The following is a 25,241-nucleotide window of genomic DNA, read 5'->3' on the forward strand; positions in this document are numbered from 1 at the left end:
ACACCATGTTGGCCTGTCACTTTATCTGAATAGACCCAGACTTCAACCAATCAGAGCTCAGACCCAGAAGCAGTCATTCCTTGCAGAGCCAGCATACTTCAGATTTCTTACCACATGTCGGGGAGTCTCCCTGTGCTCTGCTCAGTCACAATGTTTTACTGATAAACCTTTGACCTGCAGCGCTTCAGTTCATCTTCAATCCTTCTAAGAACATCTGAGATACAGTCTGGGAGTGTGTTTTACTGTATTTTCTGATAGAATTTCTGAGTCTAATAAAAGGCTGTTCAGGCCTTGCAAGACTTGTGATAAGTCCAGGCTTTATTCTGAAGACCCACACAAAGAGTGCTTTTATTGTCTTTATCCTCAAGATAGGCGTAAAGAATGCAAGTACTGCTGTACCTTTTCTACTAAAACCCTCAAGGATCGGGAGGGTAGATTACTTCTGTGGCTACAAAAGAAGAAACCTCATTCTGACTCAGACTCTGAGTGTGAGGAGAAGCTCATTCATCCTCACAAAAAAGGAAAAAATGAGGGTTATTCATCCTTTGACACAGAATCTAGAAATGTTTAGTCTCACAGTAGAATAACCAGTAGTGAAAGAAAACGTAGCAAGAAGCTGGCTGGCCCTTTCTCCACTCATGAAAAGTCTTTCTTTATCTGCTCCCCATACTCCATTCAGGGAGCCTTCTGCAAAGAAAATTAGTCAGTCCGACCGAGCCATCGTCTAAGGTTTTTCCTGGCATGTTGCCTAGAGTGTCCTCACTGATGGCGACTTCCACTACATCGATGCCGGAATGACGACAACTGCCTCACCGTTGTCGACGCAGACTCTGATGAAATTGACGAGACCGTATACGACGGTGAACATTTGTCTGACAAGGACATGAATGATGACGAAGGGGTGCATGCTGCTCTTCTGTCAATGAAGTTTGCCCCTGCCACCGGCACGTCTGCTGGAGTTTCAGGAATCTGGGGATGAGGGTATTTGTGATCCTGCATATAGCCCCTCCCAGTTGAACGTTAAATGTCAGTAGACTGAGGATGAGATTGTGTAACAGGACCAGTCAACTTACCTTGAAGGCGAATATTCCTTCTCTCACAGGAGTCATCAATCTGTCCAGGGTTATGACATATTTCAGGAGCACTATCTTTATGAAGACAAGGAAGAAGAGTCCAATCAGGTGCAGTAGCTGGCAATAGCAGTAACTGTCATACTAGTAACAGACTTGCGTATGATGATAAGGGACTATTAAAAGAGTTTCCCAGATGCTATTTCGGCTCCACAACATACTCCTAGGCAGGAAGCCACTCCGACCACTCCCACCCCAAAGATTACACCCAGGCCAGAGAAAGAACTGCCTGTGACACCACTGATTGCTATTTTGGATGCTGACCAGCAGCCAGAAAAGGGAGAGATCCTGTTGGATCCTAGTGAGCATCCGGAGTATGATAATTGTGACATCCAATCCAGCATCTCCTTCTCCTTATTCTGCGGATTCTCCGCCTGCGGACATTGGTAGTTTCCATGACCTGCTTGAAAGAGCATTCAAACGCTTCTACCTGCCTCCCCCATGTGCATGGTGCTGGTGGCGGGCTTTCTCAGGCGTTCAGGTCACCAGGTTTTTGCCTACCTGAACGACTCGTTGATAAAAGTCCCACTTTTCGTTCAATAAAAGTCAACAGAGGTTTGCCTGAGGCTTTTCCAATCCCTAGGCCTTAAGCTCAATGAGGGAAAATGTTTCCTCATTCCTTCCAGATCGTCAGTGTTCCTAGGAGCGGTCCTAGACACGAGAAGAGCAAAGTGGTTCCCCATGAAGGAGAAAATTTCCCATTTGCAAACTCTCACACAATCCCTTTCTGCAAAAGATTATGCTTCTGTAAGGACATACAAGTCCATGTTGGGGATGATGTTATCCTGCATCCCATTGATTCTGAACTATAGCCTTCACATGCGGCCTCTTCAGGAACAGGTCAGTGCACAGCAGACTCTGTGCCGCAGATCTTTTGAGAACAGGATTTCAAGAACTCGCAAGATGAGGTTAGCAATGTCCTGGTGGATAATCAGAAAAAATGTCTCAGTGGGTCTCTTTCCTGCTTGTGATACTCCAGGTGGTGGTGATAACAGATGTCTCCCTAGAAGGGTGGGGAGTGCATCTACAGGAGGTTCGAGGAAAGTGGTCTAGTCAGGAAGCATCATCTCACATAAGCCTTCTAGAGCTGAAGGTGGTGTGTCTGGGTCTTCAGTCTTTTCTACCCAGGCTCCGCAACTCTTCAGTACTGGTGAGAATAGACAACACTACCACTGTTTTATCTCACTAAGCAAGGAGGAACAAAGTCACAGGTTCTGTCGGCCCAAGAGCAACAAATATGGGAAGTGTTGATAACCAACAACATTTACTTCTAAATAGAACATGTTCCAGGAGTACAGAACGAATGGGCAGATTTGCTCAACAGGATTGACAAACAATGCCACGAGTGGGAGCTCAACAAGATCCAGTTATATAGGGGTTTTCCAGTCTTGGGGCTATCCAGTTCTGGATCTTTTCATCACTTCTCTCAACAAGAAGTGCAAATTATTTACCAGCAGATAGCCTAAGCCAGAATCTTGGGGGAATTCCTTCCACTTCTCTTGGATGGGGACGTTTGTATATGCATTTCCACTCATTGCAAAAGTTATTCAAAAAGTCAAAAGAGAACCTTGCTGTCTCATTCTCATCGCCTCAGCGTGGCCAAAACAGTATTGGTTTACAGAGCTTCTTCACCTATCGGAGTGCCTGCACATTAAGTTTTAGCCAACAGAGTATTTCCTTTCAATGAACCTCATCACACTGAATTCGGAGGTCTAGGGGTCTCTGAATAATGTGCTTTAAATTTTTATTGGGCTTGTGCTCATTCTACAAACAAATACTAATCTGCAAAGTGGAAAAGATTTTGCTCATGATGTGCTTCCTAGTCTTGCCATCCTATCTCCTCTACGCCTGAGCAGATTCTTCTATATCTGCTGCATCTAGCCAAATCAGGACTCTCTTATGCATCAATCAGGGTGCATCTAGCTGCAGTTTCTCGATTCAGGTGAACGTTCTAGACAATTATCTTTATGGTCTAATGGACCGAAGCTGTTCACAAAGGGTTTATTTCAGGCCTACCCGCCTGTCAAACCCCCTCCAGTGCTATGACAGCTGAACACCGTCTTATCACAATTTATGAGATCTCCTTTTGAGCCCATTCAGAAGTCTGACGTAAAGCTCATTTAATGGAAGGTGCCTTTTCTCTTAGCTATCTTCAGGCTCTCACATTTAAAGCATCTTATCCACAGTTTCAAGAAGACAGACATTCTGCGCACTAATCCATCATTCATGCCGAAAGTGCCATCTGCTTTTCATCTCATCTCAATGAGCCCATAATTTTACCTTCCGTCTTCTCTAATCCGTCTTCACCTGCGGAGAGGGCCTTTGATTCTCTTGTTAGTAATCAATGAGAACTAGCTCTGGTTTAAATTGTTTATATGTCTGTGGGTGGAAAAAAAAACATTAGGTTTTTTATGAAGGCCCTCACCCACCAACCTAGTTGGTGGCATGCTTCACCATTGGGCCCCACCCGAGGTACCGAGTGTACCTCAGGTGTGCTTCGACGCCAGATTACTGCGGAACGGGTTTTTTGGTTCGTGAGGGTGCTGTGAGTGTGCTCTGAGTGAGGTTTAAAATACTGTCCTGGGTGTCCCAAAGACTGTTTTAATGGTGGGCCCCAGGCAGTCAATAAAAACAAAGGCTGTGGGAAGTGCACGGTAGGTGTAGGAGAGTGGCATCGACTGCATAGTTGCCCCCAACTTTTTGCTGATGTTTTGACTGTTTTATGACTCTAGCCAGGCTGTGGCCCTGCGATCCAGGACCCCAGCCTATCTGCTTCTTCTCTGAACTGATGTGAGTACCCTAGGTACAACCCAATTGGATACTGAGGATACCCTGTCAGCCCTTGTAGATAGTACCCTAGGTACCCAGGGCATGGGTCCCTCAGAGGCCTACCAGGGCTGCAGCACTTATTGTGCCACCCTGGGACAGCCATACCAAATGACACCACCAGACCACTACTGTAGTCTGGGTAAGGTGGTGCTTGCACCCCCTTACAGGGATACAGGTACCCTGTATCCCACCTATGTACAACACATGTATTCTCATTGGTCACCCCTCAAGCAGGACTTGCTAATCCTACAAGGCAGGGTGCTGGGATATGTGTGAGGGCGGACCCCTACCTGAGTAGGGCCCCTCTGCAACCCTCGTAAAAATCATTGCTGGGTTGTTTGTAGTGTAGCCATACCATATACTCTTAACCGCATTATAAGTATATCGCGATAGCGTGATAACTTGAGAATGGCTACACAGAACCATATTGTGTTTAGTGTCAAACATGTAGGAATCATACCTCCAGTCCAGCCATGGGCATGAGGGCATGATTCTCCCCTGCTAGAGGGGCGATATGGGAAAAGTGGCAGAATTTAGACACCAATTTAAAAGTGCACACGTATCACAAAATGGATGCTACTCGCCACCCACACGACTCTGGCTGCCTGTTGCTGGGCGAAACCCCAGCCTCGGCAGCTGGACAATAGCGATCCTGTTGCAGGGAGGTGCCAGCACCTTCCCAGACAGGCTATGTGGATTGGAACTGGGTGGGTGCACCATAGGATGCCTTTCAGAGTTGCACGTAGGCTGCTACAGCGCCTACATTCTGCATACACCGCCTGGAACCGATTCAGGGGCATCCTGCCCCTCGCCCAGGCGGGAAACACACAAAGGGGAGAGGGTGTAGCCACCCTTTCCCACCTCAACTCTCATTGGTGGACACTGATCTGGACACTCCCCTAATCTTGTGGATAAAGGTGAATAACGTGTCCCCAGAGAGGCAGATTAATCTTGGACTTCACAGACTTGACCTTCGACGAGCTGCTGTCCAGCTGACTGAACAAATCTCCCTTGGGGTAAAGGAGTTACCCCCCTGCTTGGCAGGCACCTGACACACTGCAAGTGACCCGGTTGGAACTTCGCTGCTCCTTCGGACATCGACGACTCCTCTCAACCTTGAGGTGGGTTTCCTAGCATCCCAGAGGCCAGTGAGCGTGCCCAGCAAGTCTGAGCACCGTGGACCGCAGGACACCGGCCACCTCTTGCGTAGCACACGACCCTGACCAGTGGGGAAGTTGTACTTTGGCCCAATATTGAGCCAACCTCTCAGCAGCAACTGTGCCAAAGATCAGCGCCTTAGCTCACTCCGGTGGCCCGTGGGCACCCTTTTACGCACTCCAAATTGCTGCCTTCTGCGGTCCCTTGTCTCTCGACTTGTGGGCCCTAGCGGAGGACAATCTTTACTTTTAAGAGTTCCCCTGGTTGCTCCAGGCCTGCTCTATAGTCTCCTCGAAGGAGACCTCTCTCAGACCTCGTTGGTCTGGACCAGTAGCTGATTTGTTCAACTTGCGTGGGTTGCGGTTGCCAAGGCTTAGTGGATCCAATCCGGACACTAACACCGCGGCGACCCTCATCCTTCGTGGGACAGTCGCCCTCCAGAAGCTGGCCTTCCTTGAAGCCCGTGGCTGCAGATCCAAGCTACACCTTTTCCACTTAAAGCACCCGACATTGAAGGGCTCTTTTCCTTGAGCTCCCTGGTCACTGTGCCGTGACCCAGACTCAGTCCCCTCTGCTTTCAGGTTCTTCTCTACAAGATCTACAACTTCATTCTTCACTGCATCATCGACGCTTTTGGCTAGCAGCAGTTTTGAACATTTTCCCATTGACATCGAAAACGACTTATGCACCCGGCTTCCCTGGGGCAGGTAACAGTGGTACCTCGGTACTCCCGTGGTAGTTGGCTCCTCAAAAGATTAACTCTGAGTTTTTAACTTTGAACTCCTGCTAGAAGTGTCTTTAATCTGTTTAAATCAAACCGCGACATTCTCCATAGGCTTTAATAGAGATCCCGATAGCAGCTATTTCCTCTGCACGCGCCTCCCGTGGGTCCCCTTCCTCATCACCTGGGGTGGATTCTCAAGGGGCCAGCGATCCTAAATGCCCTAGGCATTGTCTGTAGAATTGTCGTGGTTCTTATACCACTTTTTTAATATATGGTTTGATCCCCCCCCTGGGGCCCTGTGATTCCAGTGCTATTTATTATATCTATAAATGCTTGTTTGAATTGTAACTTTACCTCTAGCCTCATAAAGAGACTTGTGGGATTCTGTTTAGAATAAATACATATATTTTATATATATACCTGTGTGGACTACTCTTTCATTTGGTCATTCACGAGGTTATCTATGGTAAAACAATAAGCTTAACACTCCTTCAAGACTTAGCCTGAAGGCTGCTCTCCACAGCTACCACTAGGATACCTTTCTTTAAAGGTTGTCTTTTAAACCTATCACCTTAAGAGTCTAATTGGACTGGTGCAAGGTGGCCACTATAACTAGTGACCAGCATATGCCAGGCCAACTTCTCACAGTAGGCTTATGGCCTCCGACGTCCTGTGCGGTCAACTAGTTTAAGCCAGGCCTTTTCTTCTACTGGCTTTCGTCAGGACCTTATATGTGTGGCGTGTTACAGGGGTAGGTATGAGTTTGTCAGTGCCCTGTGTGTAAAGCACACGCTATGGTGCTTATATGTGCAAGAGGTGTTTCCTCTCGGGTTGTACCTGTAGGGAGTAAAAAAAGGGGGGAGGGACAGACATAAGATTTAAGTAAAGGCTCCTAGTAGTAGGCTAAAAGCTTTTAGTGAGGTGGTGCTAGGTGCCTAGAGGTGACCACGGACAAGGCGGTAGTGTTAGCGTCAGTGGCGGGTAGTGAAAAAGGGGCCGGTCTCACAATATGCGTTATTGTTTGTGAAATTAGGCCTATATACTGTAACCAATGTTGGTGAAAACAGTAAAGTGGAGTTGCTTACACCTGATTGTAGCGAACAACTCAGCATGGAGCTCAGCCGGGGGCCAGGACCATGTGCACTCTAAATTGGGGGAAGAAAAGGAAAACCGATGTTGGGGGAGGGGGGTAGTATGCACCAAACAAGGTAACGGTAAAAGGATGCACACACAGACACGGCCGAGGGCAGCATGAAAGGTGGCTGTACCGTTAGCTTGGTCGAGTACAGGTACTTACTGCGCGATGTCGCTGGACCCTCGATGAACCTGTTGTCCGGGCAGAGGCTCCGTGAGAAATGAGCTTCAATGTAGAAAGCGCTTAAATACCTGTGGAAAGCGCCAGGTGTTGCTTGTTAGCTGTGTCAGGTGTTCTGGCCAGGACACGAGTGACGGGGCGTATTCCGCTTCCTGTTGTCTCAAGGAGGAGGTGCCTGTAGTAGAGGAAATGGAAGAAAGACTCGCATGCATGTGTATGTAGCGCTCTCTCTATTAATTTCCATGGTGCAATTGGATGTCTAAGTTGCTAACATGCACGTGCAAATGTCCGGTTATTTAGGGGAGTGCTAACCCAATTAGGGGAGTCACGCTCCATCTGTGCACTGTAATGGGAGGACACCCTCTCTATTTAAATGGAAGTGGCAACCAGGCGGGGCTAAGTAGGTAACGTACGTTAATGTGCAGAGATGTTATTGCATATTGTTCCTGAAAAAAATAATAATAAGGGTGATGAACCCACTATGTGGTGTATGTAAGGAAGGACCTGTGAGTGAGAAGGTCACCACCTGGATGTTTGAGCTAGTATGACACCCAGAGGACGTTTGGTGTTGGGACATGGTCATCCCGTGCCCTAGGCGGGCCCTGTTGATGAGGTGGCACTCAGGAGAGTGAAAATGATCTGTCAGGTGTGGGGGGGCCTCATCTGCTGAGGCTGTTCCACGGAATATTATCATTCAGTCCCTCCGTGTGGGTGGACAATCTGTAGATCCAGCGTTGTTCTTTGGACAGTAGCTGCTTCTTGTTGTCTGTAGGGTGGACAGGGATCTGTTCAATGACCGTCCATCTGAGGTCATTGGTGGTATGTCCAAACCTAAGGAAGTGGTCAGTGATTCTGGTGCGTATTTTTCTCGTGGTCATACCCACGTAACAGAGCTGGCATGGGCATTCAATCAAGTACACTAGATGTGCTTACGTTGGTGCCATGTTTTTCCGGTTTCCAGGTCGAGGGTTTTGGTATGTGTGGTGAGGTGGCAGATACTGCAGTCGCCACAGGGGTATTGACCTGTAACTTTAGGGAGGTTCCACACTTGGTGCAGTGTGGGGTTGGTGATGGTTTCCGTGGTTCTCGGCCACGTAGAGATGAGTTGATCCCGTAGGCTGTTTGATTTTTTTATAGGCAAAAAGGGGCAGGTCCCAGTCTAGTTTGCCCGTGTTCATGATTCTCCAATTTTTCTTGATGATTTTGGCCACTATATTGGAGATAGGATTGTACGTGGTGACACAGGTCAATGGTGTTATTGTTTCTTGACGGGTTGGTGTTTCCAGGAGGGCGTCTCTATTCTGGTTCTTTGCCCGTTTTTTGGTCCTGTTGATGATCCTTGTTGGATAACCCCGTTGTTGTAATCTGTGGGAGAGGTCTGTGGCCTGTGTGTTGTAGTCTTCCTTATTGCTGCAATTGCGCCTTATGCGTAGAAATTGGCCATAGGGCAGGTTCTCCCTTAGTGGTCGTGGGTGGAAACTATCAAAGGACAGTAGTGAATTCCTTGCCATGGGTTTATAATACGTGGTGGTTGACAGTTTACCATTGGCGGCTTTGATCAGTAGGTCCAGGAAAGGTAACTGGTCTTTGCTGCTGGTGTACGTGAAGCGTAGGTGAGGATTACGTGTGTTGAGCCAGGTCTGGAAGTTCTTTAAGGATTCCTCCGAGCCTTCCCATATCATGAGGACGTCATCAATGTATCGACGCCAGAAAAGTATTGATTCCGTGAATGGGTTGTTGGGCTCGAGGAGGTGTGACTGTTCCAGGTGGTAGACGTATAGTCCTGCCACGCTGAGAGCAAAAATACTGCCCATGGACATTCCATTTGTCTGGAGATAGTATGTGCCCTCAAATTCAAAAAAGTTTTCTTTTAATGCCAGTCTGGCACAGTCTAGGACAAATTCTCTTGGTGTAGTGTGTTCCCATTGTGAGTTGGTCAGAGTTTCTTCTAAGACCTTGAGGGTGTCATCTTGAGGTAGGCTTGTGTACAGGCTTTCAATATCCAGTCCCACAAGTAACTGGGTTGCTGGGTTAAAATCCAGGTCTTGAAGGAGGGACAGAAGATGTTTGGTGTCCTTGATGTAAGTGGTTGCAGCTTGTACTAGAGGGTTAAGGAAAAAGTCACAAAACCTTGAGAGGGGCTCTAGGAGTGAGTTGCAGCCTGAGACAATCGGACGTCCCGGGGGTGGTCTTGTTTCCTTGTGTACCTTTGGTACTGTGTAAAACTACGGTATCCGGGCTTGTGTGTTGCAGAGGAAGGTGGCCTCCTGTTTGGAGATGTGGTTATTGTTTGCAGCTGTAGTCACCAAGTTGGTGATTGTAAGTTTGAGTTGATTGGCAGGGTCGCTGTCAAGGCGTCTGTAATTGCGGTCGTCTTTGAGGAGTCTCTGGCACTCTGCTCGGTAAGCCTGGGTGTCCTGAATCACAATCCCTCCGCCTTTGTCGGCGGGTTTGATGGTAATGTTGTCATTGTCTCGGAGGGTTTTTAGAGCTGCCCTTTCTTCTTTAGATAGGTTGTTGTAAGTCTTTGTTTGGTTGGTTTTCTCTACTTCATTGTAGACGGCCTGCTCGAAGGCAATGATTTCTGCCGGTATAATGCAAGGTGGAGGCATGAATGTTGATTTGGGTCGTAGACCAGTCTCATTGGTTTCCCTTGTGTCATTGTTGGTGTCCTGTCTTTCAAAAAAGGCGCGGAGCTTCAGCTTCCGGAAGAACTCAGCTAGTTCAGTGTGTAGGGGGAATTTGTCAACTCTTTTGGTAGGGACAAAGGAGAGGCCTTTATTCAGTACTTTTTCTTCAGTAGTGGTTAAATCTATGGAGGTTAGGTTGAAGACCAGGGAAGGTGTGTCTAATTCCCTGGTTAGCGGCTGGTGCTCGGTTGTTGTTCCTTGCCCTTGTTGCGGGTGTTGGCGCTGACCGGTCCGTCTTCCTCTGTCCAGTGTACATGGGGTGTCTGTTGTGTATTTCTTCTGCGGCCTCTTATTCGGCCGCCCTGCCTTAAAAAAGGCGGTCGGTAGGGTTGGCCATAGAAGTTCTGGGGTGCTTGGTGGTACAGGGGTGGCCATCCAAAGTAAGGGTTCTGTTGCGGGTGGTTGAACAACGGGGGTCCATAGGCCTGACTGGGCTGTGGTTGTCTTCCCCATGGTTGTTGCCAGCGACGGCCCCGGCCTCTGTTTCCTTGTTGTTTTACAGATCCTGAGCTGGAGTCGCTGGACATTGAGGTGTTGTCCCCCGATGAATCTGAGCCCCTGTCTTGTCTTAGAGGGGCAACATAATCATCCGCTGTGTAAGGGTACATTTTTGAGTAATTGAATTTCTTTAAATCTTTATCAAATTTTGCTATCTTTGCTTGGGTCAAGTACTCTTTATACTCATTCAGTTCTTTATTAGATTCTTCCAGTTTCTTTTTGAACGAGGTTATGGTAGTTTTGAAATGTGATTTGGTGGCCTGTATATCGATGATCATTGCGTCTGAAAGGCGTTTGACAGTTTTGATTATGAGGACCAACCAGTCTCTTGTGCAGTGCCAAGCTATCTGGGCCCAGTCCTTCCTAAATGTGGCATCATCTATGAAGATCCTGGGCGCTTTGGTGACTAGCAGACCTTTAGGTGCGCTGTTTGTTCGTAGGTATTGAGTTGGGATCACTCCATGTAGAATGGTCCTGATCTTGTTCCTTTTCTTTTCTGTGAGTGCGTCCCAGTCTGTGGTTTGAGCTATGGTCTGGGCGATGTTAATGTCCAGTGTGAATGGCGGATCAGCGAGGAGTTTGCTGATCTCAGTTTCAGAGAACGTGAGGCCAGGGTTTTCGGCCATGTTCTAGACAATCTCTCACAGCTGTGCGCTGTCGAGGAAATGTTATAATCAAAAAGAGAGATGGGAACTAGAGAGGCTAATCCGTTTTCCCAGTTTATGTGTTAGTAATCAATGAGAACTTGCTCTGGTTTAAATTGTTTGTATGTCTGCGGGTGGGAAAAAAAACATTAGGTTTTTTATGAAGGCCCTCACCCACCAACCTAGTTGGTGGCATGCTTCTTCATTGGGCCCCACCCGAGGTACCAAGTGTTCCTCAGGTGTGCTTCGACGCCAGATTACTGCGGAGTGGGTTTTTTGGTTCGTGAGGGTGCTGTGAGTGTACTCTGAGTGAGGTTTAAAATACTGTCCTGGGTGTCCCAAAGACTGTTTTAATGGTGGGCCCCAGGCAGTCGATAAAAACAAAGGCTGTGGGACGTGCACGGTAGGCTTATGGCCTCCGACGTCCTGTGCGGTCAACTAGTTTCAGCCAGGCCTTTTCTTCTACTGGCTTTCGTCAGGACCTTATATTTGTGGGGTGTTACAGGGGTAGTTATGAGTTTGTCAGTGCCCTGTGTGTTATTCAACCCGGAAGGTTGCAACCTCTTCAACCCTGTTTGCAGGCGTGTTTCTACCTGACATCTGCAGGGCAGCAACGTGGGTCAATGCCCACACCTGCACAAGGCACTACTGCCTGGATTCGTGAATTACAGATGATGTGGCAGACAGGCTACATTACGACGCCTGATTGCATAAGGTATGCAGCTTTTTTTATTGGATCATGTCTGTTTTTCTGTATAATGTCTTTTCTCAGATGATTTCAGTTATGGTTATTATTATTGCTTGCTACTGTGTTGTTTACTCAACACATTTTTACAGTATCAGTGTGCTTAGTTTTTATCTTCTTAATTGAAGTTTTGTCAGGGTGGGATGATTCGCCTCCATTCTTAACTTGATACTGCTAACTAGCCTGATTCAAGCATGTGAATCTATAAAAGATATATCACTGGAGAAAAAGCAAGTTACGAACATGTACACTGGGGTTCTCCATTATTGATGTATTTTATAGATTCGCATGCGACCCTCCCTACTTCCCGGTGCTTCTGCGTCTGAGCTCTGGTTGGTTAAAGTTTAGGTCTATTAAAATAATGTAAATAGGCTAACATCGTCAATTGATTTTACTATGTTAATGCTCTGGCACTACTTTTAATACTGAAACTGTGGGACTCCCAAGATCACGACGGGGAAGATACAATCATGTCAATCTATAAAAGTTATCAATACTGGAGAACCATGGTGTTTAGTTAAGTAAATTGTTTTATATTGATAACCGCCTCTATCTCCATGTTAGTCTGGCAGATCTTAAAGATGCCGGGCCAATGGCTCTCCCCTGCTTGAGTGCAGAAACAGCACTTCCTGTGGGAGCTAGGGGGTTGTGGGGGTGTCCTGAGACAACAGCAGAACCTTATAACATCCTCCCAAAGCCCATCTGGACCTGAGTTCCTAAGTGCAGAGCAGCATCATTCTTTTACACACTCATCTGTGTGACTGAGGAAGCATAATGCTCTACCGGTCTATATCAACTCATCTTGGATTGCCACCTCCTCCGGTAGCACTGTGCTGATTTTTAGACAAGCTCAGAATCAAGAACCAGTCAGGGTGGCCAGGTACTGTACTGCAAGCAGATCACATCCTTTGGACGCCAGCCACCATTTTCTATTTGCTTTTACCAGTTCCTTTTCCCTTTCCAGCTGCTCATTTAAATCACTGTGATTCTGTTCAAGTCATGAGGATTGGTTTCCTCTACACAAAAGGCAGTTGATGGCATCATAGCATGTTGGATACATCCGGATAACAACAAGAGACGCGGAGCTCTCTGATGTCACATATACATTGCCATCTTGTCCAAGTGCTCCCCAAACCCTTTCAATATTACAAAGAAAGTCAGACATGTCAACCAATATATAGTTAACTGGAGTAAAGGAAAGTGTATATATTTTGACTAGGCATATTCCTCCAAATCTCAGTCTGAGCTGCTCTACCACAATGTATGCAGGTTTTGATCCGATAAACTTGCCACCTATTATAGAAGGTGTTAGTTACTCTGCCAACAAGGTGGCACAATGAATTGATGCTTGCTGCAGCATTCTGAGTGAGTTTAAGGTCACAAGTTTGATTTCAGCAAGGCAGAGTTGGCCTTCCATCCTTCCAAGATAAGTAATTTCAGCACTATAAATTATATAATAGTGGCATCTGTTTTTTTCAGCACTTTGAAATTGTATAAACGCATAAACGGTATCAATCAAGGCATTGGCTGAAAATTAGGAATCTTTTTAGTGCCTCCATTGTTCTTTCAACAAGTATTGTTAATAATCTACAAACGTTGACAACAAACACCTAAAGAACAAAATGAAAGTTGTGAAAAACACACAATGCTGCTTATATTTGGTATAGCCCATATTTAAAAAATACAAAACATTTCATTAGGAAAGCTTAGGACACTACAAAAAAAGAGAAAAAGATGTAACTGCATTTATGCAGGTATACTGATGCACTAATTTCATCTAGATGCTTCTGGAGTCTAATAATGATGAAGATTAAATGTTTTAATCCCTGAAAAATAGCTCAGATCCATGATTCTAATGGGTGACAAGAAAACCCAAGAAAGGTTAGTCCCAAAAACCCACCAATAAAATATAGTACAAGGTTCTTCCAAAGGGGGGTCCCTTATTGATTCCTGGTGGAGGATATAATGGAGATAAATGGATATGAGTGCCGAGTCAGTGGCCCTACTGGACTCTGTCGGGTACATTTGTTAAATAGTTACTTAGGTGCTTTAAGAGGTAGAGAGGCATGTACCTCAGCAATAGCCAGTCACATAGAAATGTTATTGTGGCAAGGGCACACATGGGACTGGGGAACGGCCTACTGCTGTCACCAGGACGTCCAATACTCACTTGTAACTGTCCTGCTTAAGGTTACGGATGACTACTCCTTTGACAAATAATACTTATGCAGCTGTAACAGTTCGAGAAATGATTTCAAGGGTCCCGTAATCCGTTTGCTCTCCAAACAAATAGACTACCATACCTCAAGCCTGGGGTTGGAAGCCAATTGTGTCCTGGTCTGACTGAGTCTTGGGGAAGTTAAGTACATGTAACCTATAGCCAATGAGATGAAGTGGGACAGCGGTGGAGCAGCTCCTTGAACCAGCTGCATGTGATCTGCTGCTGGGTAGCTTATTTTTCTCATGATCCCTGTGTAGCCTATGTCCAAAAAGCTGTGCCCATGAAGGGTTTGCAGTACGCTGGACCTTGTGATCTCTACGGTGCTTTATTTCAATCTTCCTGGCAGGCTCAGTCCAGCTTCTCTTACAGAAAGGTCCAGTCTTGAGGAAGAGTGGCAACAATAGCTCTTGTAGCCTTCTCTCTTAGGCCAGTGCATCCTAACTGTTGAGTCGATCCTTTCAACAAAATACTAGCAGGGGTGGTCAGTGTTCTTCCTTGTTTGGTAGCCCCTCCGTGTCCTGCAGTTGCTGGCCAGATTTTGCAGGCTGCCTGCCATGCTGTCTGCACTGAGTCTGTTTTGAGCTGGCTCAAGTGGGATATGTATTAACCTAATATTAACCTCAGATATTAAAGAGATTAGCATACATATCTCAATTTGGCTGGGGAAACCCAAACTGGAAAAAAAGAACTAGACACCTATTCACCCAGCAAAAGCACCAGTTTTGAGGATAGTGACAGGAACAATCAGACCATCTCGTGCAACATACACATGTGGACCCCAAAGGACCATGGCACCTACCATTTTAGTTATTTGATGACAAACCTAAACACACACACATCGCATATATTACAGACATCCTTCATACATGCCCCAGAGCCAAAATCCCCTGTTGGGGACTGAACTGATTTTTTTCTTTTTTTCTTTTAGGGATAAGCCAGTTGGCAGTCTTTCGGGGTGTAGATAGTAAGGCCTATGGCCTACATTGTAAACGTGCTTCCAACACCATCAGTCTCCACATAGCCTGGGCTGAGAAGCTAGTAGCCACTGCCAAACAAAATAGGATACAGTTTGGGTGTCCCCCTGCCGTCCAAGCTCGAAGGGCTAATGTGTTGCATTCAGACTTGTTATGAACTTGATAATTGCCAGTTTAATTTGACACTGAGACCCCATTCTATACTTAAAAAAAGGTGCCACCATACCTTTCTGGGGAAGAATGTTACTGGCTGACATCTGTAAGGCAAGAACATGGTTAATGCAAGTCATGTGAAATTTGAATAGAAAAGTCCATGGGACGTAAAAAATAAATGGCGTTTTGTAACTGCAGGTATCCTGCATATTTCTGATGTAGTTTTAGGATTAAATCAAATTTTTATTATTAGCAGAACACATCACTTCAACATACAATGTATTGTCGCCTACAACCCTGCGGGCTGGCTACTACAAAATCCTATAATCAGATAACCGTTCCAAGACCATGGGCTACTTATATGGATGAAATACACAGCATGCCGCCTACAAGTCTTGATGGCCGGCCGCGTACATTTGAACAAAACACTGAAGGATCCATAACTGTGTAAAATAAGCCCCAGCTCAAATATATACCACATTATGACGAGAAGCCGCATGTCTCAGCAATAGCTAAATGGTTTTCCAACATTTAGTTTTGTCACGCTCCTTACCTTAACATGAAGGGGTCAACTGAGCTATCAAATTCTATTTTATACATGCGTACATTGCAACAATTCTATATTGCATTTCAGCGAAAACCCAATCTAAAATATAGTCTGCCCTAATGCTTTGTGGCCTGTAGGATTAACTAAGATGAATAATTCCAGTCATGGTTGTTGACCATAGTTTTTGAGAAACACTACTTTCCAGACCCAGCATTATACGCCATAATTATGCACTGCGTGTGGATTCGCAGCCAAAGCAAGCTACAAACCTATGAATGCAGGTTTTCCTTTTGCTATCTCTTCCTTATCTAAATTATTAACTTATCAGTTTAGTAAACAACACATAAGTGGCCCGGTAATTCCGATGCAGCTGGTAATGGGTGTTACCAGCTTTGTTATTACATACCCCATGGAATATTATAGAGTTGCTTTTTTTCACATAGACACAGAAGAGTATGCTGACAGCATGCGGAATGCTTTATAGGAAAAGTTCATTGAAATGGCTAAAAAAGGAGAAATCAGTGTCAAACCAATGATTTATGCACATTATTGTGGTCCGCAATAATTCTCACTCCTCTTTGGTATTACCAGTCCCCTCAGTATCCAATATTTCAGAGAGCAGATTAGTCGGCTGATTACTAGGTCACTTGTAATCACTCCCATCGAATCTACATAGACCAATTCAGTGTTAACACATAAAGGTGACGTTCACAAAGATGAGGCAAAATTCATCCCTCTCTTTTTAAAATTAACCCATTACCACGAAGCATAGTAAATTAAACAAACTGAGGCTTTCCAATTGGTTGTAACAGAGCTCACTCCCAAACGAATAACAGTGTAAAAGGGTTTACACTCCTTTTTGTTTGTATGAAATGTTACTGTTAAGACTGATATATAAGTTGCATGTATATTAGATATTTTATTTGAAGAATTTAACAAATTGTGTCCCTCAAATCAGCTGAAACGTATGTTACTGTTTTGCAATAAAAAATCATGTGTGATGACCATAAAGAGCCCACCATTTAAATGATTTTAAAATGTTCTCTTTAAAACTTTGAGTAAGGGTCCTCAACATAACATCAGCAACCAATAAATAATTGTCAAACTGAATAATGGGGAAAAAGCCTCTGCCATTACATTTCCAAATAAAAAGTATCTTCTTATCATGAATGTGTTGTTTAGTTACTCTCTTACCACTATTAAATAATAAATATTTATGTTTAATGTAAATGTGTAAAACAGTTTATAAACTTTCAAAAATATGTGAGCAGTAAATGAGAATAGATTTATTTTAGTCTAAATTAAAGTGGGGTTGGATCATTTAGCAATTAGTGGGTAGGATTTTAGAAATTAATTTTTTCAATTGTAGAGAATGTTGAAACTCTTCCAAAGTGAGGTAAAATTAGTTTGATAAATTGAGCACAAAAAATTAATTGTTACAGGTTAAGTCCGATAATGAGCGACACCTCTTCAAAGTCAGCCTTGTCAATAAAGAGATGTACCTCAATGTTAAATCATGGCATTATGTTGAGGTGGATATAAACAAGAATCCATAACAAAGCTAACAAACAAATGAGTTCAAATTTGAACTGAGCTCGTTCTCTAATAACGTTGTTACAGAACAAATATTTGGGTGTAAACCTAGTTAACAATGTAGGAAGTCAAAAGGATATAAAATATTTTAATTTTAAAAACAACCATTTAAGTGTTATAGTTCTAGAATTGTCTTCAATCCATAAGAAGCCTTGCCATACCAAAAAGACCAGTGTTACAAGAAGAAACCTTGCTTAGCCTCCAAACTCTTAAATCTAAAGATTGTGTGTTTAAACAAATATTTTAAATGTGAAAGAAATAGGAGAGCTAGTTAATATACCTAAATATAGGTATGTTTTGAAGCATTAATCATTTTAAAGCTTCACCTCGACTGACCTGATTAATTGGAAGACCATCTAGCTATACCATCTTCTATGCCTATCAACATATTAGCACAATATAAAGAAATAATATCTACTGTTTTGAAACTGATATACCTAGTTATTTAACTGAAGAAGAAGGAACCCATTGAATACTAGAATTATCCGCTATAGAAGAAAAACATACATTGTTTAGAATGGCAGTTCTGATTAAATTCTGTTTAAATAACTAGAAACCTTAGTATAATCAGACCTATTTAAAATACAAACTTGTGTTTAGAGGATTTGATACAAATAAGAATATAAAATGTACAGGAGCTAATTCGGAAGTCAAACAGAGTGTAAGGTAAAGTTTTAGTGCAAATAAAAAGGGCAGAGGTGAGAGAGGGCAACTCTTACTGATAACATACTCTCCCTTTATTATTATGTTATGTGCCTTAGTAAAGCACATTATCACCTGCAAGTGTATAAAACGCAGTAAACAAATATGGAAGCAGAGGGTATAATCTAAATAGCATTTGACCCTACATTTAAATGTATGTAGAACTCTTGCATAACAATTTCCCAAGATGTGTGTTCAAAGTTCATTTCAGGATCAGAAGCCGGAAGACCACTAAAGTCTTTGAGAAGAATTTAGGATAACTTTTCCGGAGTAGTGTTGTCTGAAGAATAACAATGTTTTATTCAACATGATCAATCAAGTGAGAGTTTTTGCTTTTATGGGCCCACACTGTAGGCGAGGCACCATAATGTGCAGGGTAACTGAAAGCACTTACTGCCCTACAATTAAGGCACCCTACCTCCCTTATTGGTGAATTTATCTCACTGTGGGTGAGGGGGTAAATGGTTCCTCTGTACCGTTGCACAATCGCAGTTCCAGCTCTTTAGCAGAAGCTGCTTTAACTATCACTCTGTGTTGGCGTCTCCCCTTCCTTTGCTTAATGGGAATGTAAACTCTAATGCCCAGTAGTCAAAATAAATAAAAGGTCAGTTTTAGGTTTGTATTTTCTACTTTTAAGTGGTTGTTATGGCTGACACTGGAGTAAATGGAGGGACTGGCCCAGTGTGATGGAGAAAGAGAAGCCACTTCTGATAAACAAGCATTGGTAATGTAATAGGTCTTGCATTTGTTGTAGTTGGAGCTATTGACATTAAGAATGCCAATGTTTTTTTACCTATGTGGTAGATATGCTCTCCCCACCTTAATAAAATAAAGAACTCCGTTGTGGTTTTTAAATTTATTTTTATTTTGTACACCTGTAATGGCAGTTCTGACATTAAAACAAGCAGTGTTGTGAGGGTACAGTACTACAGGCTGTCACTAGGTGACCCTTGGGTCAACTTTTGGCCTCATATGTTACTGCACCCAGCAACATGGCTAGGCAAAGGATATTGAGCAGCGAAGAGAGCTGCCGACTGATGAGCTGGGGATCCATGTTTGAATCTGCTCTCGGGCTCAAAGCTCTGTTATTATGGGCTGATTGTTTAAGATCCCTGAGCCCATGGCTAGGTGCACTACATAAATAAAATCGTATGTAAAGTTAAAACTAAAAAACTAGCAGCACAGCAGTGGCCTAAGGGCTGGTGGGGGCCTGTGAGCAGTGTTGTGGGTGGGGTGAGTGGGAGGCACAGGTAGATTAAGGGATATGAAACAACGAATCAGTGTTGTGGAAGGGGTGAGGGGCAGGCAAGGAAGGTAAAGTGACAGCTAGCCAATGATGCGACCGAAGTTTAATTGCACAAGTAAATAGAACAGTTAACGAGCAGAGGCAGGCCCACTAAAAAAAGAGTTCTCTCTAGGTATATATGACCTGAACAGTAAGAACGCATGTAAGAGGGGCAGGCCTAATGGGTGGATACAAAATTCCAAAAGGAGGGACTACTAAGTGTACTCACAACTGAAATGCCAGCATGCATTTCCAAAGGATAGCACAAGGAACCATATCATAAATCCAACAAGTATTGAAGAGACAGCAAAATTGCTGCCTAGGTGAGACCTAAACAGAGGTGGCGCTGCACGTTTACATTTGTACAAAGGAGCTGTCTATGCCCTCTTCCTCTGTGAGCTGAATTTGCTTTGGGGGTGGCTTGGCGCTTTGAAAGCTGAGCACATCAGAGTTGCAAGAAACAGGCAGGCATGGAATGTCCACTTTACTGGCCTATAATTGTAGCTGAGTTACCATTTCATAGTAAATTATATTTTATTTTTAGAATTTTTAATTGTCAAATAAATGACAAATCACTTTATTGAAGACAATAAAACTTTTTTGGGTCATTATTAGAATAACGAGCTGTTAACTCAAAACAGAATTCTATTTGTATCAGTTTTTGTAATGAAAATCAGCGAATTACATATTGAAGATGAATGGAATTTGTCAATTGATTTCTCTTGACTTTTGTAACTATTCTGTCTTTTTTTTTTTCCTTTTTTCCTCTAGGCCATTTGTTCCGAGCGTCTGGTGATCAGTTGTTTAATTTGTCTTCAGTGTCTAGTGCCTTTTCAATGGTTAGTCATCCAGTTTTTGGTCTACATACAGCCAGCTCAGGTCACTCAGAATTTGGTGGCTTGGGAACACTTGGTGCACCTACAGCCTTAGCAGCGCATTCCAGGCTGTCCCCTTTTCCAGGTAAACTACTAGACACATTGTTACAAATGATTTGACACTTGAGATAAACAATGTCTGAAATATATCACAATTGTAACATGCATTATTTAGCCGTCATAAACAAAATATCACAGATGTGCTCCATGTATTCAATTGTATGTTCCAGCATGGAATTATTATAGAACAAGAGACTTTTAAGTCACTATAACATTTTTAAGTAAAGAGCTGAAAAGAATTCTTATTGTGAAATAGATTTGTAAACAAACAAAATCAACTATTGTTACATTTTGATTATACAATACAAGCAAAATATTGGTTTTCTGTGATTGTTTCAGGACTGTTGATACATTAAAGAGTGTGCGTGCTCATAAAACGATATCTAGCATCGAACACCACACTTAGACTTGGTAGGTAATAGTACAGGCAATAAGCTTGTAGGATGAACAAGAAACGTGTGTGCGCTTCAGTTAATATAACAACAGTATAGTTGACAGAAAATATTCCGCACAGAAAATTAGAAGTAAAGAGCAATTTACCTGCCTCTAGTCTGGTACATTCCAGTTAAATACTCATGCTGCGCTGCAGAAGTGAGTTGAGAATAATATTGCTGTCTCAGCCAGAATGTACAAGAAAATATGTTGTTAAACTTAACCACCTTGGAGCCCGACAAATAATTCGCAGCTATCACGTTGCTTTTTACGTTGTACCAGATTATAAAAATGGCTCCAAGCAAGACAGGAGAGTTATCCTAACACTCTTTTGATTTTGACATAGACATTGGCCAACCTCAGGAAACATCATCACCAGTCACTTGATTAGTAAATCCATCATGCATATTTTAATTGTTAATAATAAAGTGACCAATTCAGGCAAAGACCAGTTCCATGACAGTATTCCTGACAATGACGATCTTTTTCGGTCTGCTTGGTAAGGATGCAGTTTTTATGATGTAGGTCCTATTTTCCCCCCTCCCCTCCTTTCATCTTGGTGTGTTACCTTTCCTTTTTCAGTTACTGTGCCAGATCTATCTGTCAAATTCCCTTACTGTGGAGGAGAGTCATATTAGGATTATCATGACTTTCGTGTATTCTCACTTCATACATGAAATATAAAATGTGTCTGTATATGTCATGCAAGAGAATGAGAGGCATGAATGTTGCGCTCTTTAGAGAGAATCAGAGGGAAGAACTGTGAGTGACTTCAGGCACTTGTGGCTCTCGTTTGGTGAGGAAGCAAGCATTCATATAGATTGAGAGAGGCCCTCCCCAATATTGTCTTGTCACATAATTGGTATTCTTTTCCGAGACAAATTCTTATAGTGGTGTCTTCGTAGGCGTCCTTTTAATTTATGCTCTTTAGTTCATGAACACCATCTTTTATTGTTTAAATCGTTTCCTTATTGATATCGTACCAAATGTCCATACTTTGGGTCACAGTAAACTTGTTTTGTAACATAAAGGGGAATAACTTGAGGAGTCAAATGTTAAAAATCAGTATGTTGTGTATGTCATAAGATCCTTGTTTTGACCCTAAAAGATGAGCATTTGAGAGATACGGTATGTTAATCTCTTGAAGGCCCATGTGTAGTGTATCTCAGAGTGTAGAACGTGCACTAGTAATCTGCTGTGCATGTTACTTGCGTCTTGAGGAGCAAACTCCTTATGTCCTTCGTTACCTCTGGCAATCTCCTGTATTGTAAACAATGCATGGGTGTTACACCCGGTATGTGTTGGGTTTCTGTAGATGAATTGAACTTAAGGAATAAATGCCCCATAGTGTGCACATGACCCGCTTTCTAAATAGACAAATCCAAGGGTTTTCCAAATTTCTGCTGTCATTAGAGGTGCCGGTGAGCCTATGGGGCCTGCATGAGCCTTAATGTGGTGTACTGAGCCCACTGCCCTTGAGCCATCTTAATTAAATAAGGATATGTTGCATCCCTATGATCCTGAATCTAAATAAAAACCGATGGCACTGTAGCCTGCAGGCAAGCAGGGATAAATGCACTACTACACATGCACTTGGCACGCTTTTACCGGGGAACCAGGACTGAGCCCCCTCCCAAGATAATGAGGTTTCTGAACCTGGTGGAGATTCCCAGGGTGACAGCCGAACACTATGAAAAGCTGTAAGCAGAACTCCGGCCAAAGAACGATGCAAAGCCCCAGGACCTGATGGACTTCCAGTTCAATGGTACCAGCAATACAGTGCACAATTAGTCCGCAATTCCTGGAGACAGTCCCGAAAGTGAATAGATCATGTATTCTGCCAGAACAGATTAGGGAAACTACGAGCATGATGATATCCAAGCCAGACAAAGATCCAGGATCATACAAACCTTTATCGATAAGAATTGTTGACAAAAAAATTATCTTCAAGGCCCGGGGCGAACCGGCTGCACCAAGTGGTCACTCACCTAGTTAACAAAGGCCAGTGTGGCTCCTTGCCAGGCAGGGGCACACACTTGAACTTACGGCAGCTATCCAATGTGATGCATATGGTTAGGGAAGAACATTTGTGGTACTTGACATCGAGAAAGTGTTTGATTCCCTAAACTAGGAGTACTTATGGGAGGTCTTGAGCCAAAGAGTTTCGGCTCTTAGTTCACGCAATGGGTGAAACTCCTGTATGCGCCGTCTGTGACCAGAGTACACACTGGAAACATAGTCTTGGAAAAAAGAAGATGAACACAAAAAAAAATCTTGGTGTTATTAACATTGTTAATTTAATCATTTCACAATAATGTTGAATAACTACAGTTTAAATATGTAAGTATATAGTTCATTTAAATGGTGCATTTAAAATAGTTGCGATTAAAGAGGGACTATGCAAATATTCTTCTTATTACGGCTGCCATGTTAGTGATGCAATATCTTTGTACTATTTGTGATGTTAATCCTTACTTTGATGCCTCATTACGTTATCATAGTCCGCAATGGCATCTTGGTGAGTGGTATGCTACACACAGCAATTATGTGGCAGAGTAAACATCAGAAAGGTGAAGTATATGGCATACTTACCTATAGAACTGTGATATCGCAATGAGGCATCACAGTCAGGATTAACATCGTAAATCTACGAGAACATTGCCCTTTTTAACATTGCAGCCGTAATAGGAAGAATATTTGCATAGTCCCTCTTTAATCATCACTATTTTAAATCCACCACTGAAGATAATGGCTTGACCATTTAAGTGAACTACGTTGCTGTGTGGTCTGTTAATACACTCTAAAGCACTGAGGAAGGCATACTGCTGAAACGTGTTCGCATAAAATGTGTAACTTTGGCAACCCCATGAGTACCCTGAATATGTGTGTGTGTTTTTGTGTGTGTGTGTTTTTGTGTGTGTGCGTTTTTGTGTGTGTGTGTTTTTGTGTGTGTGTGTGTGTTTTTGTGTGTGTGTGTTTGTTTGTTTTTTTATGTGTGTTTGTTTGTTTGTTTTTGTGTGTTTGTGTTCTCCCACTGTCTCATCCCCAGGCTGTCACATGGCCCTGGAAAGGGGAGGCTGTATCAGAACTCTGGCAAACAGTAACATGGCTGGGTCCACCCTCAACTAATTATTTTTCACTTTACCCAATGGCACCATAATATTCAGGAAATAAATTTGAGTTATCACTTTAGTATTTCTATAGAGACTGTGTCAGTTCCAAACTCCATTTCGAATGCCCTCAGTTTGATCAAGCATTTACTTCATTCTCAATTTCTGTGACTAATCAACATACAATTCCACAATCTGACTTGAAGATTACAAGGCAAAATGATCGCTATCAACAAGCTACAGAATCTATAACTATTTTAATGAACCTGAAAACTGAGACAAAAATACATAACTTGGCCATTTATTATTACCAACTTTAATTTTTGGAGCAGCAAGTTTATGTTTGATAAAAACATCTATGTACAAGATGGCTCTCTTGCAGTATAGTATTGATTACTCTACGCCAAATCATTGCCCAAGACTCCTCCCGAATCCCCATCCTCAAGCTGCTCTCCCATTTCTTGATGTTTATGTTTGGATAAGGATTGGAGCTATTGGAGATTTGTAAATCCAAGAAATTCCTTTGTCAAATCCTATACATGCATAAGGCCTCTGGTTGGTGGGTGTTCCGAAGAGATTCTCTTCTGTGTCCCTTTTAAATGCCCAATGTCTCAGCTGGGTTATTCTAAGGATTTCAGTAGCTCAGAGGTTAAATTGCTGAAGCATTTCTTCAGAAGTCAGCATTTCATGTTCCTCAAAGAGTTCTCCTTAACTAGGCGGAAATCTGGAGCTCCAGGTGTGGAATGCTGGGTTTGTAGTTCCTGGTGGGGAATCGGGATTCTCCAGTATTGGGGTGTCTTTCATAGATTCACATGCTTGAATATATTCCCCGTCGTCGGAGTGGGAGTCCCACGGTAAATAATATAGCAATATATACAGCCATAATATATATATATATATATATATATATATATATATATATATATATATATATATATATATATATATATATACATACATATATATATACATAAGTAATCATATAAAAACAGAGATATAAGTAAGTGATAACATCAAGAATGTCCCTATATGAAATCTCCATAGAGATACATGGAAAGAGAAAAAAGACATTCGCAGTCTATCTCTGTCATTATGTTAGTCCAAACTACGGCCAATCAGGCGCCAGCTCCTCTCTAGAACCTTCTCCTCAGAGCTCCTCACCTCAGATTTTCTACCGCACGTCGTGTGAAAGGGAGTCTCCCTGAGCTCTGCTCAGTTTTTTCTCTTCAGGATGACTTCAAGTAAGAAGTCTTTGTTTAGACCTTGTTCTTTTGTGGAAAGCTACGTTATTCTCAGAAGATCCACACAGTAAGTGTATTTACTGTCTTTACCCTAACCATGAAGTGGGTGAATGTAAATTCTGTAGAATTTTCTACAAAAACTCTGAAAGACGGGGAAGGCCGTCTCTTGTTGTGGCTCCAGAGACTTAAGGATAAAGATGAAGTAATTTTCTGAGGTAGAAAACTTTACTTCTGGCCGTTCCCTCACAGCCTCAAAACGCAGTAGTGTACAGGAGTTACCTGCTCCTTTCCTTAAAAAGAAGAAAATGTCTCTGC

At 43.1% G+C, this 25,241-nt stretch overlaps 1 protein-coding gene across 22 annotated transcripts in view; it reads left to right on the top strand.

The window, feature by feature from the left end:
• BAZ2B (bromodomain adjacent to zinc finger domain 2B) overlaps positions 1-25,241 on the top strand; it is a 1,481,286-nt gene that overhangs the window by 446,559 nt on the left and 1,009,486 nt on the right. For all 22 annotated transcript variants that reach the window (XM_085645472.1, XM_085645482.1, XM_085645489.1 and 19 more), the window contains one exon: positions 19,980-20,168. In XM_085645472.1, coding sequence (XP_085501598.1) covers positions 19,980-20,168 — 189 coding nt within the window. The remainder of the gene's footprint in view (positions 1-19,979; positions 20,169-25,241) is intronic.

This window comes from Triturus cristatus, chromosome 3_1, assembly GCF_964204655.1.
Source record: "Triturus cristatus chromosome 3_1, aTriCri1.1, whole genome shotgun sequence".
Classification (NCBI taxonomy): Eukaryota; Metazoa; Chordata; class Amphibia; order Caudata; family Salamandridae; genus Triturus; species Triturus cristatus.